This window comes from Lissotriton vulgaris, chromosome 3_2, assembly GCF_964263255.1.
Source record: "Lissotriton vulgaris chromosome 3_2, aLisVul1.2, whole genome shotgun sequence".
Taxonomy (NCBI): Eukaryota; Metazoa; Chordata; class Amphibia; order Caudata; family Salamandridae; genus Lissotriton; species Lissotriton vulgaris.
In genome coordinates this window covers 144,501,755-144,518,354 of record NC_141690.1, presented here as the reverse complement: position 1 = coordinate 144,518,354, position 16,600 = coordinate 144,501,755, and the positions used below count along the sequence as shown (strand labels likewise).

Below are 16,600 nucleotides of genomic sequence, written 5' to 3'. Positions count from 1 at the left end.
TCCATGACGTTGGCCGCTGGTATTGTTTTTCTTGCTTCCCCTTCTGGCTTCTATTAAGGTCCAATTAGGCAGAGAAGGACAACCGTGAAAATATATAGCAAAAGAACATTGGGGAGGAGTGGACTGCCAAGTGTTTACCCTATTCTTAATAAATGTGCCCTTTTTGTAGTCTTTGTTTGAAGGTAATGTATGTAAGTTTTTCTATTTGCATTTGTATAGCACGATCCTCACCAGGCAGCGGAACATTGTACAGGGTGAAAAGCATGGATATTGTGAACAAGTGATTTAGGAGATTTGTGGACTATTACTGCCTCTTTAACTGCACAGACATGTTTCCTTCTATGCTCCTGCATGCTCTTTGCGCTCTTCGTCTCTTTGCTTTGCTCAGGTCCCACGTGTCAAGCACCAGAGGATAGGGGGCAATTCCTTTTCAGTTAAAGCAGCAGTTGTATGGAATGATCTTCCTCTGGTCCTTCGTACCATCCAGGATCCAGTCGTATTTAAGAAAAAACTGAAAACTCACCTATTCATTTGAAGCCCGCTGCCGCACCCTGCTGGTCTCACGCCGGGACACTCACGAGTAGCCGTACATGTAATAAATCCGTATAACACAACATAAAATGATGTAATGTGTTTTGAGTTTTGGATATCCAGATGGATATGGGTATGTTGTTCTGGATCCTGGGTGCATAGATGGAAAAGGCCTGCTGCTTTTCATTTTCGTCTTTGTCTGTAGGCTGATAGGTTCATGACTACAGGTGTGGCAGAAGTACCAACAATCTTGAATTTGTTTTTTAGGTTCATGACTACAGGTGTGGCAGAAGTACCAACAATCTTGAATTTGTTTTTATGAAGAATGGGGTGCAGTTGTGATTACATTGTAAATGATATAGTTGATTTTGAAGATGGTTGCGGGCCATCAAGTGTGAGCTTGATTATCATATAGGTGGGGTGTAGGTTGTGATGGTTTTATAAATTATGAAGTTGGTGTTTCAAGATGGTGTGAGCCCAGCAAGGAGAGCCAGTGTAGTTCAATAAGGATGACGATGATGTGATAATATTTCTTTAGGCCCTGAATGAATGAGATGTGCTGTCAGATGCTTCTACCCCTGTAAGAGCATGTGTGGAGCCTGGGAGCCCATACAGGAGGGGGTTTCCTTCATCCAAGTGCAATTATACAAGTACTTCAACTGCAGTTCTGAACTCATTTTCTGGGTGGAACTCTTTCACTTTTTTCAGCAGAGAGAATTGGTATAAGGACATCTTTTTTTCTTGATAATGTGGCATTGAGGGTGAGAATGATGTCCAAGGTGAATCAAAGTGCCTTGCCATTGGATTAAAGCTGGGGGTTAAAGCTGTCAATGTTACATCAGTGAGCCAAGTTTGCACTATTTCTCATTTGTTGTTGTTCTTGGCAAATACCAGGAATTCTGTCTTGGTGATGATTTCCCCCAAAAGTGAATCAGAGCCACATGAATGTCGTCCATTAGGCTAATGAACTTATTATCTTGGACCATATTCCAGTTTGAAATCATTTCCATACCTCTCTGTAGTGACATGGACAAAAAACAGCCCCACATAAATAAACTTGGATGATAATCATTCAAGGATTCCACCCATCACTTTTTAATTGTCTTAGTAAGACTCTGTAAGTGCAAATAGCATGCCAATGACCAGACATGGGACCCATGCTAGATTTGCCAAAGGACTCAGGCCGCGCTTAGTGGAGCAGAGCTAAGCCTGATTTGCATAAAGTTGCTCTCTGTCTCTAGTGGCACAGGGGGCAAAAAAAGGAATGGCATGCAACCCAGAGTAATTACTAGTGCAATTACCAGTGCCTATGACTAATTTAAGCATTCTGTTTGTCTCTTTTTATGTTTCTCTCTCTTCATTTTACCAATTAGACTCCAGAGAAAGTTAAAATATTTTGTGTGGAGAGCAAACTTGTTCATAAAACTAAAACTAAGAATAATCATATTTGGGATGAAGACATTTTCCTGTCCACAATAGATGGAAACAGAATCCTTGACCTAGGTCAAACAGTACAGTTGCTTTCTTTTCGCAGAGACTCACCAGGAAGGATCACTGTGCCATGGTAACTAATAATGCTGCTGTGTAAGTGGGTGCATTGGCCATGTTTAGTGATGCTTATGGAGTTTGATGGTTTCAATGGGAATATGACTCCAATTGCCCTTTACAGTTAGCCAGTAACTATGCTTGAGTCAAAATTTGACTTCAGTAAAGTAGAACTGAAATGCTGAAAGTCAGCTTTAACCATTTCTAACTCATCTGTGATGGAGTTCTAATCTTGAGCTGGGTCTAAATTTTCTAGATAATGAGTCGGAGATCATGGAGGGAACATGTTTACATTGATTTAAGGCAAATGAAGTCAATTCTGTTACAGGGTTTTGCTTTTTTCTCATTTGTTGATCAGCGAACTACAATAGTCATGTTCTTTGGTTTAATGCATGTGTATGCCCTTATGTGTGTATAATGTGTTTGAGAAGCGTAAACCTATCTAATAGGGCAGCAGAACTGTGTACTGTGTCACAGGCAAACCTTAACCTTTTTTCAAGTAGGTCATGTAAGAGATTGCGTTAAAAGTTGAGGAGGGTGTAACCCTTCTCAAGCAGTCACCACAATTCTTGTCAAGTTAAAGTCACAGGCAAATCCCAAGTTGACCTGCATACAACCATCTGGTGGTGTGTCCCAGAACAGTCAGGCTTAACTTAGAGGCAATGTGTAAAGTATTTATGTAGCACTTCAAACAGTAACAAAGTGCAAACACAAGACAAATAGGATACAATGCCAGATAAGAATAATAGAGTAATTTGTAATAAATTAAACAAGACCAACATGACAAAGATCCAATCAGTAGAACCAAAGATATGCAATGTTAAAGATTTGAGTTATAATAGTGCCAATCAAGACAAAGTGCCGACTACAGGGTCCCAGATAGGCCCAATGAACTAGAGTACATTTAATCCTGGTTTGCAGAGTGTTGCAAGGTCACGCATAGAGGTTGCGTAGCGCAGCCAAGGTGGAGCTTAGGTTCCGTAGAGCTGAGAGGCTGCAGTGCGAATTCCTGCATTGTTGTCAAGGATCCCGTGGATAAGGGCTTACAATGCAAAAGCCAGCATTAAGGGCACATTGCACAGCTGTTGCGATGCATCACTTCTGAGGAGCTGTGGGGCAACGATGTGAGGTCCTCTGTTATAGTCGAGGACCTTGTTGAAGAGGGCTTGCAATGCAAAGTCTGCCATTGAGGATGTGCCATGCATCAGAAGAGATGCATCAGTTCTGACAAGCTGTAAGTTTGATATGTGGACTCCTGGTGCCGGAAGAAATCCACACAGCTGAGGTGATGCATCAGTTCTGCCCGGGTTCAAGCTGTGCAGTAGAGGAGATTTGTTGTTTCCACAAATGGTCTAGTAAAGCACCTTCAGGCCCACTTTCAAGGGTGCAGGACTGGGTTGACATTACGTGGCAGGATAGAGCTCACAGTAGCAGAGTCTGGGTGCTGGTTGCAAGAGACTTAGCTGTTTGTGTCACTCTGTTGGTCCTGGGCACAACTTGAAGGTTGAGTCTTTCTCACCCATGTAGCAGGGAAGCAGGTCAGCAAGGCAGGAGCCTTTCCATGCAGCAGTCCAGCAGAGTGGCTGTCCTTGTAGCAGCACAGCAGTCCTTCTTTCTGGAAGACCCTTCAAGCGGTCCAAGAGTGTACTATAGCGGTGGTGTCTGAGGTCCAATATTATTATGTAGTGTCTCCTTTGCAGTGGGAAAATGCTGCTAGAGGTTTTCTTTTGGAATGTACAGGTTTCCTGCCTCCTCTGCCTGGGCTCCAGACTATCTACTGGGAGTATGCAATGCTTTCTGTGAGGGCAAGATAGAGCCTATTCATGCGTAAGTGGGACTGTGCCCAAATCCATCCTCCCATCCAGGAACACCTAAGCTCTCTATTTTGTGTGGCTATTTAGAGGAAATACACACAGTCTAACTGCCAACTACACCCAGTCATATGGCCCAGAGACAAGCTGCAGTCACTACATTTTAATTTTCAAAATTGTTATTAAAAAATCTGAGTTCACCATAGAAAATAATTTTTATTACAGTTCCAAAGATACTAAACATGAACTGTTTACCTGTTCCCATTTGGAAGTTGCAGCTTGTTAAATGTAATACAATAACTTCAATGTTATCCTATGGGAGAGGTAGGCCTTGCAATAGTGAACAATTTATGTAAGAGTTTTTCACTATCATTACATGTAAAACTTAAAAGTACATGTTCTACTTTTTATATACATTACACTCTGCCTTGTGGGTGGTTTAGGGCGTACCCTAGGGGTGACACATATTTCAAAACGGAAGGTTTGGGTATGGCCAAATGTTTTTTTTTGCCAAGTTGAAATGGCAGTTTGAAACTGTACACACAGACTGCAATGCAGGCATGAGGCATGATTAAAAGGGCTAATTAAGTGGATGGAGCAATCAGTGCAGCAGGCCCACTGGTAACATGTAGTGCACTGGCCCTGGGTACACATAGTACCACTTTACTAGGGACTTATGAGTAAATTGAATATGCCAATTGGGAACGAGCCACTGTTACCATGATTTAAGGATGGAGCATACACACTTTAGCACTGGTTAGCAGTGGTAAAGTACACATAGTCCTAAGGTTAACAAAAACGAGATCAGAAAAAATATGGAGTAAGGCAACAAGTTTGGAGGAAGAGAGGATGTAGCCTTGCAGCTAGAATGGTCGACCTCGAACCTGGGGAACCGGGTTCAAGTCTCTGCAAAGACTTGCAACATCCTGTGATTATGGGTAAATCACTTAATCTCCCCATGCCTAACAAAAATGAATGTGTCCATCTGTAATGGTACTGGTGCTCATGTAAAGCGCTCTGATACGCAATGTCTCGGGTCTGATTAGCGCTATTTAAAAACTCTAAAAATGAAAAAGGAAGACCACCCTAAGGCCGACAGGCCTCACAGGGTCTTATTGGTTTTACAGTTTAGAGACATGAAAAGAAAGAAACACAGCACATACAGGGTACATGCATAGCTCAACTCCATTGCAAGGTGTCAGATATGATTTGTAGCCATTTAATCCTCATACCATCTGTGGTGGGTTGTGCAAGGGGCACAGCCAAGTGTTGGGGCTGGTGAACTGCATGAGGTAAAGGCAAATATACACTTAGAATTCAATTGAGGGGTAGATGTTGTCTAAGAGCAAGAGTGGTCTGTTACATCATTGTAATGTAGTGTTCTTTACAATTGCATGCCTTGAACTCATTCCTAATGTGGAGCAGAGTTGAGACAGACCTGGTGGATGTGGGGATGTTGTTACAGATCATGATTTCACAGTTGAAGGTGGCTTGTTCTTGGTATTTTTATTTTCTGCTCTTCTTCATCTCCAGTCTGAGAGTTTCCTGGCTGCAGTTTTGTCAAGAGTGACAGATGATTCTGAGTTTATTAGCTAGATTGGCATGAATGCTTGTTGAGATGCTTTGTAAATGATTTAGCTTGTTTTGAGGATGGTGCTGGCCAGCAAGAGGAATTCATGCCGGTTTATCAGACAATGGGTCACATTTCTTCAAGCATTTGATTAAGTGTCCCATGGCTATAGAACACCCTTATGAGTGACCAGTGCAGACATTTGGGGCCAAAGAGAAGAGTATTGCCACCAACCAGATATCTTGAGTGGAAGCTCTGTAGGAATGCTTTAATTGTCTTTAGTAGAGGGGGATCTGCTACCAAGCAATCTTTGTTTTTATGGTCATGTGTTCCTTGTTGGTGAGTTAGCTGTCTAGAGTTAATCCAAGACTTTAAGATGTATTTTGCATTCATTTGAGTTGGCTACCAATGTGACTTACCATTATAGACGAACTCCTGTTACTAAATTGGCCCGGATTTACCTATATGTTTGAGTGAGTACTCATACAACACACAGAAGTGCAAACTGGAACAAATGGCAGTGCTGCTCATTGAAACATAAGTTTACTGAAGTGCTGCACCAAAATCCCTTTTACTGCATGAAGTGTCAGGCCCTTTAAAGTCTATGCAAATGGAGCATCATGGGGTGAAAACCACGCAAACATTCAAATTTCCTGCAAAGTCAGATCAACAAAAATAGTGTAGTATAACTGTCTGTGAAACACCAGAGGAAACTAGGTGCAAAAAAGATACAAGCGATATTATATACTAGCCCCACCCATAAAATGTGTAACGGATGCAAATTACACATCACAAGTAGCTTATGTTTGGGTGATTGTCCTTGCAATACACTTTCTCCTGCAGTGTTTAAATCAAGCACAAATCTGACGCAAGGTGCCTTTAGGTCATCTTTATTATGTAGCTAAATGCCTACAGCAGGAGTGTGGCTTATGACATTTTGATATTATCTAATCTGGGCAAATGGCTCACAGAGCTGCCTACTTGAAATTATGCTTAAGGGTTTAGAAAATCATATTCAAGTGTTTAGATTACACTGAGGGAGAGAACATGGTATTCTCAACTTAAGATATTGATATCTATTAACATTTATTTCATATTGTTATCTGATTTATGGTGTCTTCTTAAAAAAATTAGATGAGCTTTATAGGTAGAAGGCCCCAGATTAAGTACTTTGCCACTGAGGCCATTCATATACCATGGGTGACCTATATGTCAAAAATACCTCTAGAATGTTGGGGCTAGCGTTTTATTATAGTTGTCTGCTCCCCAGAATCATGACTTACCCCACCACACCATATGCCATAGTTTTCCTCTTTTATTCCAACCATTACCTCCAATACAGCAAAATGAAAGATAAACCATGCATAGAAACTACAAAGAATTTGAATATTGATTTATTTTATAACATTTCCCTTCTGTGTTTTTGCATGTGAATGGAGGTGGTATTCCGCACCTAGGGGGTCATTATGATGGCGGATGGACCTGCGTCCTTCCGCCGCCCCAGAGGCGGAGGGACCGTCCGCAGGGACAGCGGCGTTCCCTCCGTGCGAATTAGGATGTGACCGCCACCCTGGCGGTCACATCCTGTATTTTTAACATTGCGGCAGGTGCTGCTTAAAGCAGCACCCGCCGCAATGTTAAAACTGCATGCAGTGCATTTGCATGCACAAAGCGTCAGGCACCGCGCAGTGCCTGCCGCTATGTGCAAGCAAATGCAGGGGGTACCATAGGTACCCCCCATGTGCACCCCCACCCCCTTCACCCTGGAGGCCCGCAACGGGCCCCCAGAGAAAAGACCGCATGCCTTTTCGTGGCGGCATTGCCGCCGCGGAAAGGCATGTCCCAAGGCTAATCCTAATATGGCTGGCGGTGTCTGACAGACACCGCCACCATATTAGAGCTTTTCCGCCGCTGGATCGCGGCGGAAAAGCTGCGGACGGTCTTCCCGACCCCCCTGCCATCCCAATCTGGCGGGGGCTCTTTTCTGACACCGCAGCGGTGAATCCGCATCCTCTGGGCCGGCGGTGGCTTCCGCCGGCCCGGAGGATGCGGATTTACCACAATCCTAATCGGCCCCTAGTTTGTATTAAAAAAACATGCACATGAAAGTGGTGGTGAATACTTAATTGGCAAAAAAATAAAATTAAAAAAACTAGTGCCAAAGCCTACAACACTGCTCAAAATTCCGCAACCAGTGCTATTAAATGTCAGACCCCTTCAATCTCCTACCATAGATTCCCTGCCCTTTTATCTCACTCTTCGGGTACCTGGGCTCTCCCTTTGTGATGATTTTTACATTGAATCCCTTCCCCCTTTTTACTGTTTGTGCGTTCTTTCTCTTTTGCTCTCAGTCAGTGTCTGATATGGAACAGTAAGTGGTGGTCCCCAAAAATGAGTGCTTGTACCTCCTACCAACACACACTGGCTCAAATTAAGCACTGATGCTGGTAATTGCTGCTAGACACAACTAATCTATCCTTTACCAATCATAAACTTACATCAGCAGTTTTGTCCTTATGTGCTCTGCTGGTTCAATACCATTTATTCAGAACTGTTGATAATTAGAATATGAACTTTTTCGAATATTTCAGAGCAGCACAAAAAAAGTATTTTATACCTTATATGGAGTTGATTTACTCTGCAAGGTGGGTCCCCATCCACTGGCCCTGTGATCTCTGTTCCATAAAACAGACGTATCATGAAATCCAGAAATTCAACTGGAATGCTTTTTCCCTACCATTTTCATACTCTTCTTTGTGATTGCATAAGCTGATAAATTGGGCATTCCCCCTAGTAGTACTTAGTATGCCTGTGCTTTGGCCAGTAATATCAAGTAAAACACCAAATGTAATGCAATCATATCTAATTCTTCATAGATAACAGAAACAACAAATTGGGAGTACAAATGTTGTACACCTCTAAAGTCAGCTGTAATAGATTATTGGTCTACATGCAAGCAGTATCCTAGAATGTCAGGCAAGGTTAGCAAGATACCAGCATATGAATGCATCCACTGCTCCTACTTGGAAGTTTAACTACTTAACTTAATTATTTAACTATTAAATGTTGATAGTTCAACAACTCATATCTGTTTAAAATAAAAATATTGGATATTTTTAACACAGTCTATATGTATGTAGAATTTGCAGTATGAATAAATCGTCTGAGGCTTTCAAATTCACATTTTCTCACTGTGAAAAAGGCTCCATATTTTACTGTTAGTCTTCATTAAGGTCCGATGTCATGATTTCATATTCTTTAGCAGAGTAATCACAAGAAATTGGTCGAACATGTTTTTGGACAATCAAAGTATTCTATAAATTTATGGGGTGAGGAGTCTTCAAAAAGTAAGTGCTAAGCTGTTTACAACATTTTGGAAGGTGAATCAGTTAAACACCATGTAGTAATGCAAAGGGAGCTTCACGATATTACATCCTCAATTTCTAAGGGTAAAAATATTAGCTGTGATCTGAAAAAGCGAAGAGTGCTTGGAAAAGAGTTCCCATAAGGTATGTATATTCTGGTAAAGTTTGCTGAAATAGAACACTAAAAGACAGTGAGTGAGATGATTACACTTATAGTCAACATGTCATTGGCACTTTGGCAAAATTGTCTGCTAATTTAGAGAGACAACCATCATAAATTAGTAGCAACACAATTTCAAGAGACCAGAAGGATAATGATTTTGGACTTATCTATAACTGATACTCAAAATATATTACAATCATGCTAAACAATACGTAATACAGAAAAGTGACACAATAGCTCTTCAAAACTGTTGCAATAATGTAATTGATTACAAAAGGATGGATATTTTAAAAACCAAAGGGATTATGCTGAGGGCTATACCGGTTGTTAAAGGCACTGAATCAGATTTCTAGCTTTTAGTGTGGGGGAGAACATTTAACATCCAGGAAAGCCAGAGGCAGAAGGACTATAAGGCTGTTCTACCCATTAAGAGTGGAATTTTCTACAATAGAAAGACAACCGCTGAAATGCTGGAAATGCTTATACTAGTAATGCTAAGGCCTGAGCCACTTCATATTCTTCATTAGAGTTGCCAACATGTCGATGTTCTAATTGGATAGACAAATGTATTCCTAGTGACAGTATTTTCTGTCATGCAGCATGCTTCCGCATGCTTCAGTCTGCTATAGTGGTAAACAATAAATGAAGATAGGAGGTTTGGGCTAATGAAATATAATTTAAAGAGGTCATATTGCAGATAAGAACATATAGGAAGAAGCATATGGGGACAAATCTCAATATATTTTAAACCATGCACATTATTTAAATTACCTAAATTCACTGGTGAATTTACACAGAAACAGTGATTGACTGGTAATATTAAATTTCCATGTGCAAGACATTCTCTTTTTCCAAACACTTGAAAGTACGGTAATTTCAGGAGAAAATGTTTTGATGCTATCACTTTGTTTCTCCCTAGTTTTTAACCTGTTGTCTAAAAGACCCTAATCAATATCAGTCATATAATTTCATATGTATCAGTCAATGGCTCTTACCACAATATGTGTTAGTTCAGGGAGAGGTGTTCCTTACATGCAAGCGTTTTTATCAAAAAGGTACAAAAGCATCTTAGGCACTTATTATTGAACGCCTTTATCCAGAAGGGATCATTTATTTTTCAAATCAGATCGAAAGAATAATGAATTTGTAATCACGGCTTTCAGATTGATCCCTTTTTTGGTAACCTCCTCTGTTATTATAGACTGGAATATTGCAGTTAGCCATCGGTGGACCACAGCATGATTCTGGTGTCTTTCTTCCCTGCAGACTACCTTAGCATCTGGGCTGAGGCAGACATGTTGCGTTTCTCCCCAGTGGGTAATCATTAGTCATCTGGGGCTAATAAATTAAAAGCCGGGCAATCAAACCTGAAGAAACCTCCTGTTGTTTAAGCTAATCTGTCAGGCTGCTCTCCATCTAATTATAATTAGTCTCTGTATCCATATCATTCTCATTATATGCTTTGCAGTCAAATAGAGTAGCATGGGGCACTTGCCTGAGTTATTTTGCTTTGCTTGTTGTTGAAGCAAATTAAGATGTCTGGTGCAGACAAACATGAAAATAGCTGATGCCACAATTTTCAAAATTTTGGATGCGGTTTTAGTCAGTTGTACGAATGATGGCCTTTGTGGCAGTTTAATTATGTTTACTGCAAAGTATATGGGCAATACTTTGAACATTATTCTTGGATCTGATTGCTAAGGATTATATGGTCATACTAAATCAACAAAAAAGTAAATCAAGAGAGAATTAGGTTTTTAAATGTGGGGAAAAGTGGTGTGCGGTGATTTCTTATGTGTTAAATTAAATTCTTCCAAAAAAACATTTTTATATCAGAAATTAAATATCCTAAAACAAGGACCTAGGCCCACATGGCAACAGAAATTTTATATTGCATTTCACTGCTTTTTTCAAGACTTGCACCAAGATCAAAAACAAAAGATTAGAAGATACAAAAACAAAGCACTACAGCAGTGAAGTTGCCACACAGTCTGTCACCACAGCAAATGGAACCAGAAATGAAGACTGTAGAGGGCAATAAAAACAAATGCTAAAGTTTCGGAGCAGATGGGCCTGAATAATAATTGTAATTGTATACCGAGGTTACAGAAGGTATATGAATATTAATTTATCCTAAGATGAAATAAGTTCCATAGCATATTTCGATTGTCTATGGCACTTCTTAATTTAGGGTGTCCTAACTGAATAAAAGGGATTACGTTGTTAGCCACACATAAGACGTAAAACATGATCTGACTATACCAATCTCAAGATACTGGCTTTATACGGACTCACTTCATATTACTAACCCCAAAAACACCCCTCTTCTACTATCCTTCAACAGTTTATTTTCTCTCTCAGTTTCTCCCTCTTTACTTTCTTTCTTCCTATATATTTCTTTTGAATAAAATGATAGTGTCCTTATATTGGTGCATCCGATACCGCTTTTTATCAATGTACATATCAGAGTATACCATTTAAACAGATCATTGCCATAGTGAGTAGCTGACAAGCTGTACCAATGTTCTGTATTGCAGACCCTTCACAAAAAAAATTAAGAAATTAAAATATTAATTCAAAAATGTGGTCAATCCTGATTTCTGCTCATTACCATGTATTCAGATTTTGAGTCTAAGGGCCATATGTATCAAGCCAAATTGACTTCGCAAACGCCGAAATTCACAGAATTTCGGCATTTGCAAATGCAATTTGGACAAATGGTATGTATCAAGGAAATGTGCTTCAAAAATAAGGAATCACAAAATTTGCGATTCCTTATTTTGCGATTGCATATAAGGAATCGCAAATTTTGCGATTCTTTAAATGCAATGTAAGAAGCCCAAAAAATTCTCAAATTGGCCTTAAGGAATCGCAAATTACCACCAACTTCTAGTTGGTGGTAAGTTGCGAATACCTTTAAAAATGCATATTTTTGCATTTTTCAAAGTGCCATGTGACGCAAATACATGCCCTTAGGGCATGTATGTGCTCCACATGTGCACCCATGCATATTTCAGGGGTGCAACAGGGTGTCCTTTGGACACCCCTGCACCCTTGAAATTATTCTCAATTTGCAATTAGCAAATTGCGAATCGCAAATTGAGATTAATTTCACATTCATTCCTATGGGCCTACTGGCCCATAGAAATGAATGGGCAATAATTCCTTACTTGCGATTAGCAATTTGCTAATCACAATTAAGGAATTTTAAGAAATCGCTAAAAAAAGCGATTTTCTACATACATACCATTTTGCGATTTCTAAATAGCGATTCCTTAAAAATCGCTATTAAGAAATCGCAAAAGGGTATGTTGATACATATGGCCCTAAAAGAGCTAATATTAAATTGTTCTTTGTTAAATGATGTACTGTTTTCTTCACATCAATGTATAGAGTTAATATAGAGTAGCATGTTGTTGAATGATAGCAACAGAAAGATCATGTGTTTTTTAAAGTTCAAACAAAATGCAGTGGTGGTCAAAATAAAAGAAGATTTCTTTCAGTTTTATTAAAAATGAATCGCTTCCATGTTTGATACTCGGCACATGGCAATGCAAACTTATGGTGGCCCAATCAGAGGTTTGAAACTGTTTTAAAAATATTTTATAAGAAACTGTATGCTGCAGAAATTCACTTCAATATATTCCTCCTCTAGTCAGACAGATTTAACAATTCTACTTGAAGAAAAATTCAACACCTGGTGAAATATATTGAGTGAAGCTTCAATTAGCAATGTACCCCTGGTTGCTTCATGACAAAATGCCAAAAAGCTTTGGTGATAATTTAGGTTGATATTTTTTATGATGAATTGATTATATTGGTATGGTGTTGGCCCTACATTTTTGAATATTGTGTCTTTGTTGTATGATCCCCCTGGTGCATTCATTCAGTTAATGGGATGCATCCAACTACACTACACTTATTAGTAAACTTAGTAGGTCCTGCTTTCTTAAAAAAGCATGCTTACTTGAATGTCCAATGGTTAGAGACATTTCGGTACAGAAACTAATGATATGCTAAACAATATTCATCCATTATTATTGCAAGTGTTTGTTTTGGATTATTCAACAGTAATAAGGTGTCGGCAAACTTACTGATTTGGGTCCAGTCCTCCAGCAAATACAATTTGTAATGGTGCATGAAAGTTATGCTATAAAGGCTGGAGAAATTATTTTTGTTATAATCATATATTTGATAGGGCTAATATATTTGAGAGAATCGACAATAATAAGGTTACAAATTCTTTGATGTTGAAATCATAAGTTTAATAGGGCTATGAGACTCGACAATAATAAGGTGAGATAGTCTTTGGTCACCTCTAATGTCTTTTCTTTCTAGTCCATTAGCAATGTGTCCACAACAATCTAAGCCACTTTGAATGCCTTTATATAAATCTTCTGTTCTTTTATCAACTGCTATTATTTCATTTCTAAGGTATAGCATTTTTGATTTTGCATCTCATACTGTATATAACAAGGTTAAATTGTTTTCATTATGATAAATATGATAATTATAGGGTATAATCTTACATTATTTATTTAACATACTCTTTTTCTCCTGTATATCTCAGAACTTTTGTATCGTTTATATTTTTTTCAAATTAAAAATGTTTACCATTTCATATCTCATTTGCTCTGCTATTAACCATTGCTATTATGACAACGTGTTCATACTTGGTATATATTCTTAGCAATTTTAATAAAATTTCAAGAACATGAAATAAAAGTCCTATATGCAATCTGGCTCATGAATTGTGAGATATACTCCCACCGGAAGGTCTATTAACATAAACTTTCTGGTAGCACCTCCATTGAGTTTGTCCTCATTGGAGTGCTTAAGTTTCAAGTCCCAGAGTCTAGTGACTTGATTAAACTGAAATGTAGAGTTTAGATGTGCTTGAAAGGTTAGTTGGCAATATGAGGCATTGTATTGCTGTCAGCAAGTTGGATCTTTGCCTTTGCTAGCTCTGTAAACAAACTGCAAGTATTTAAACTACTCTAGCAGTCCCTGTTAGCCAGTCATGCTGTTCATCTAGATCCATTTCTACATAAATATTGTAGTCAGATTATTTTAAAATACGTTTTTTTCAAATTTTGTACAGAATAATGTCAACACTAACAAGAAGAAGATAAGAGGCATTTCAGTTCTCTTTCATTTCAAGAAATATAACAAACATGTTGTCACAACTTAGGACAATTGATTTGATTATAATAGCAGTAAAACTGCAATTTGTAAGCTCGTGAAGCAAATACATTGTTATTTATGTTCCAGAATTCATGTGTGATGGCAAAGCTGCGCAATTTCATTTCTGCGCCCAGATGTGGGAGATTCCCCAGAGTCGCTGCTCTGAAGGAAAAAGCTCGGAGCCTATATATTATTATGATTGGCGTCTGCAGAAGGGTATGTTAATGATTTTGGCTCCACTTTGCATTTTCCAGATATTTTTCTTGATGGTGTTTTGAGCTTCTTATGTTCTTTCATCTCCAACATTCAAATGTATTTCTCATTATTTCTCCAGGATTTAGTATTCTTTCATCATGACTGTAATGCTCTGGAATTTCCAAGCCATCTTCCGACTCCAACTTCGCTAACAAGGACACAGAGCAGTATCTCATGAAAACGTCCTATTCTTTGGACATTTTTCATGGTCCTAATGATAAGAAGGGACACATAATGTAACCATTTGTATTCATTTGACTATGTTTTGCTAGTGATACTTGTGTGTACTACATCAATTATTATGATTGGAGGGAAATGATGAGAAACGTAAGCTTTAACACTGTTGGTAAACCAAGTATACTGTGTGTTTTTCTTCTATCCCTTGAATTCCAAGATATGGATTTGTGGCTACTCTTTAACTAAAGGTGTTCTGTCATCAACACACTCTACCATACTAAAGCTGCTCCTGAGTAATTGCTCACTTTTTATTGCCAATTTAGCAGATTTAACAGCAGTAAGTACTCATGCTTCTTAGAGATACTACACTTTGAAACAACATATTAAATGAGGTTAACATTTAGGAATACCCATTTTTTTGTGTCTGCTTTTCTTTCTTTCTTCATTTGTCTATCCATTGCTCAGTCGATCTCCCTTTATCTTCCTTAGTCTAGCTTTCAGTCTGTCTGTAGATTACTCAGTCTGGCTCAGACTTGTTTGCTCTTTTCTTGCTGTTGATAATCAATTTGTCACCTATTTACTAACATCTGTGAATAAGCAGTTATTTACTTCTCATTTATTTTCCACCATCTATCTTTTCTCCCTTGCAATCTGTTGCCTGCTTAAGTGAATGATATGACAAGTAAGATGGGTCTATCCTATGTCTTATAAATCATCTATATACCATTTGTCTTGCTAACTTCTAGCTGCCACTTGAAATGCTTATTTGTATTTTTAAATAGGTAACGCTTCCGTGTATTGATGCAAATTGTTCATATATTTGTAATTTATTTTCATAGCTATGAAAGGCAATTTAAGATATAAAATATTACATCTAAAAAGTTGTGACCCCTACGACTTTTGTCTGGAGTGTAAAACTGGTCTTTAATTTAGTGCAGTGAGTTCTATATATGACAATTATAGGAATACTGGGGATTCAAACCATTGTTATACATCACAATCTTGTTTATTCCCAAGTTTATAAGCTTGTTAAAGTCAACAAGCAAAGCAATAAATCCAAGTGCTGTATGAAAAAAGTTATTTGTATGTATTTTACATAGATGTGCATGGTCTGAATATCAATTTGAAATGTAGTCTAGCAAGAGCAACATTTTTAAGTATTCAGAAGTACCTTGCTTCTCTTTCTTTGTGTTATATGGCAGAGGATGTGCATTAAACATGTTCATGTAACTAGGTACAAATAAAAAAAAATATTCAACTCACGAGTTGGGAGTTTGTGATTCTCAGAACTGTCATATCACAAAAGATAGTAATCTACTAATAAAACATGTAACATTGACAACCCACTGTGTTTTTTCATGCCTTAGCAACCCATCCTAATAGCAACAGTTCTACATTTCTATGAACACATAGCAAGTTTACGCTCAAATTTCACAGAGACAAGGTCTAAACTGTAAATTATTTCCTGGCTTTCACAGATCTGAATTCATTTGGCTATAATTAGCTTTCCTACACAAACGTAAAAATTGGATGGATGGTCAACAAAGCACTTCTTTTCTTCAGTGTTGGAAAAAATGCTTTCAAAATAATAGTGGTGCTCTTAGAACATTACTCAGCACATGCGAAAAGTTGACCCTCTTTATATATGTCATCTTGAACCTACTCTATAGCGTCATTGTCCTACAAAAGAAAAGCACATTTTTAATATGTTTTTAATTTCCTTCCAATGCACTTTGCCTTTAGAAATGGATGTATATTAATAAATATTATTGAATATAAACCAGACATTTTGTAAAATAATGACAGACATATCTTTGGTCTCAGGCAAGCAATGGATACTAAATAAATGATGTGAGAAATATTTCTAATGAGTACTGAATGTGATTACGAAAACGTACTATGAAAAAAAAAACCTAACGTGTAATATTGTCCTATATTGCCATCTAAGTGACATTCGGCTTAGCAATTGTGTTATAAATGTCACCAGAACCCTTCAATC

At 38.3% G+C, this 16,600-nt stretch overlaps 1 protein-coding gene across 1 annotated transcript in view; it reads left to right on the top strand.

The window, feature by feature from the left end:
• Nucleotides 1–16,333, top strand: part of CYTL1 (cytokine like 1) — a 67,075-nt gene extending 50,742 nt beyond the window's left edge. Inside the window, exons 3-4 of the mRNA XM_086964100.1 lie at nt 14,257–14,385; nt 14,504–16,333. Coding sequence (XP_086820226.1) covers nt 14,257–14,385; nt 14,504–14,602 — 228 coding nt within the window. The 3' untranslated portion in view covers nt 14,603–16,333. The remainder of the gene's footprint in view (nt 1–14,256; nt 14,386–14,503) is intronic.
• Nucleotides 16,334–16,600: the final 267 nt, after the last annotated feature.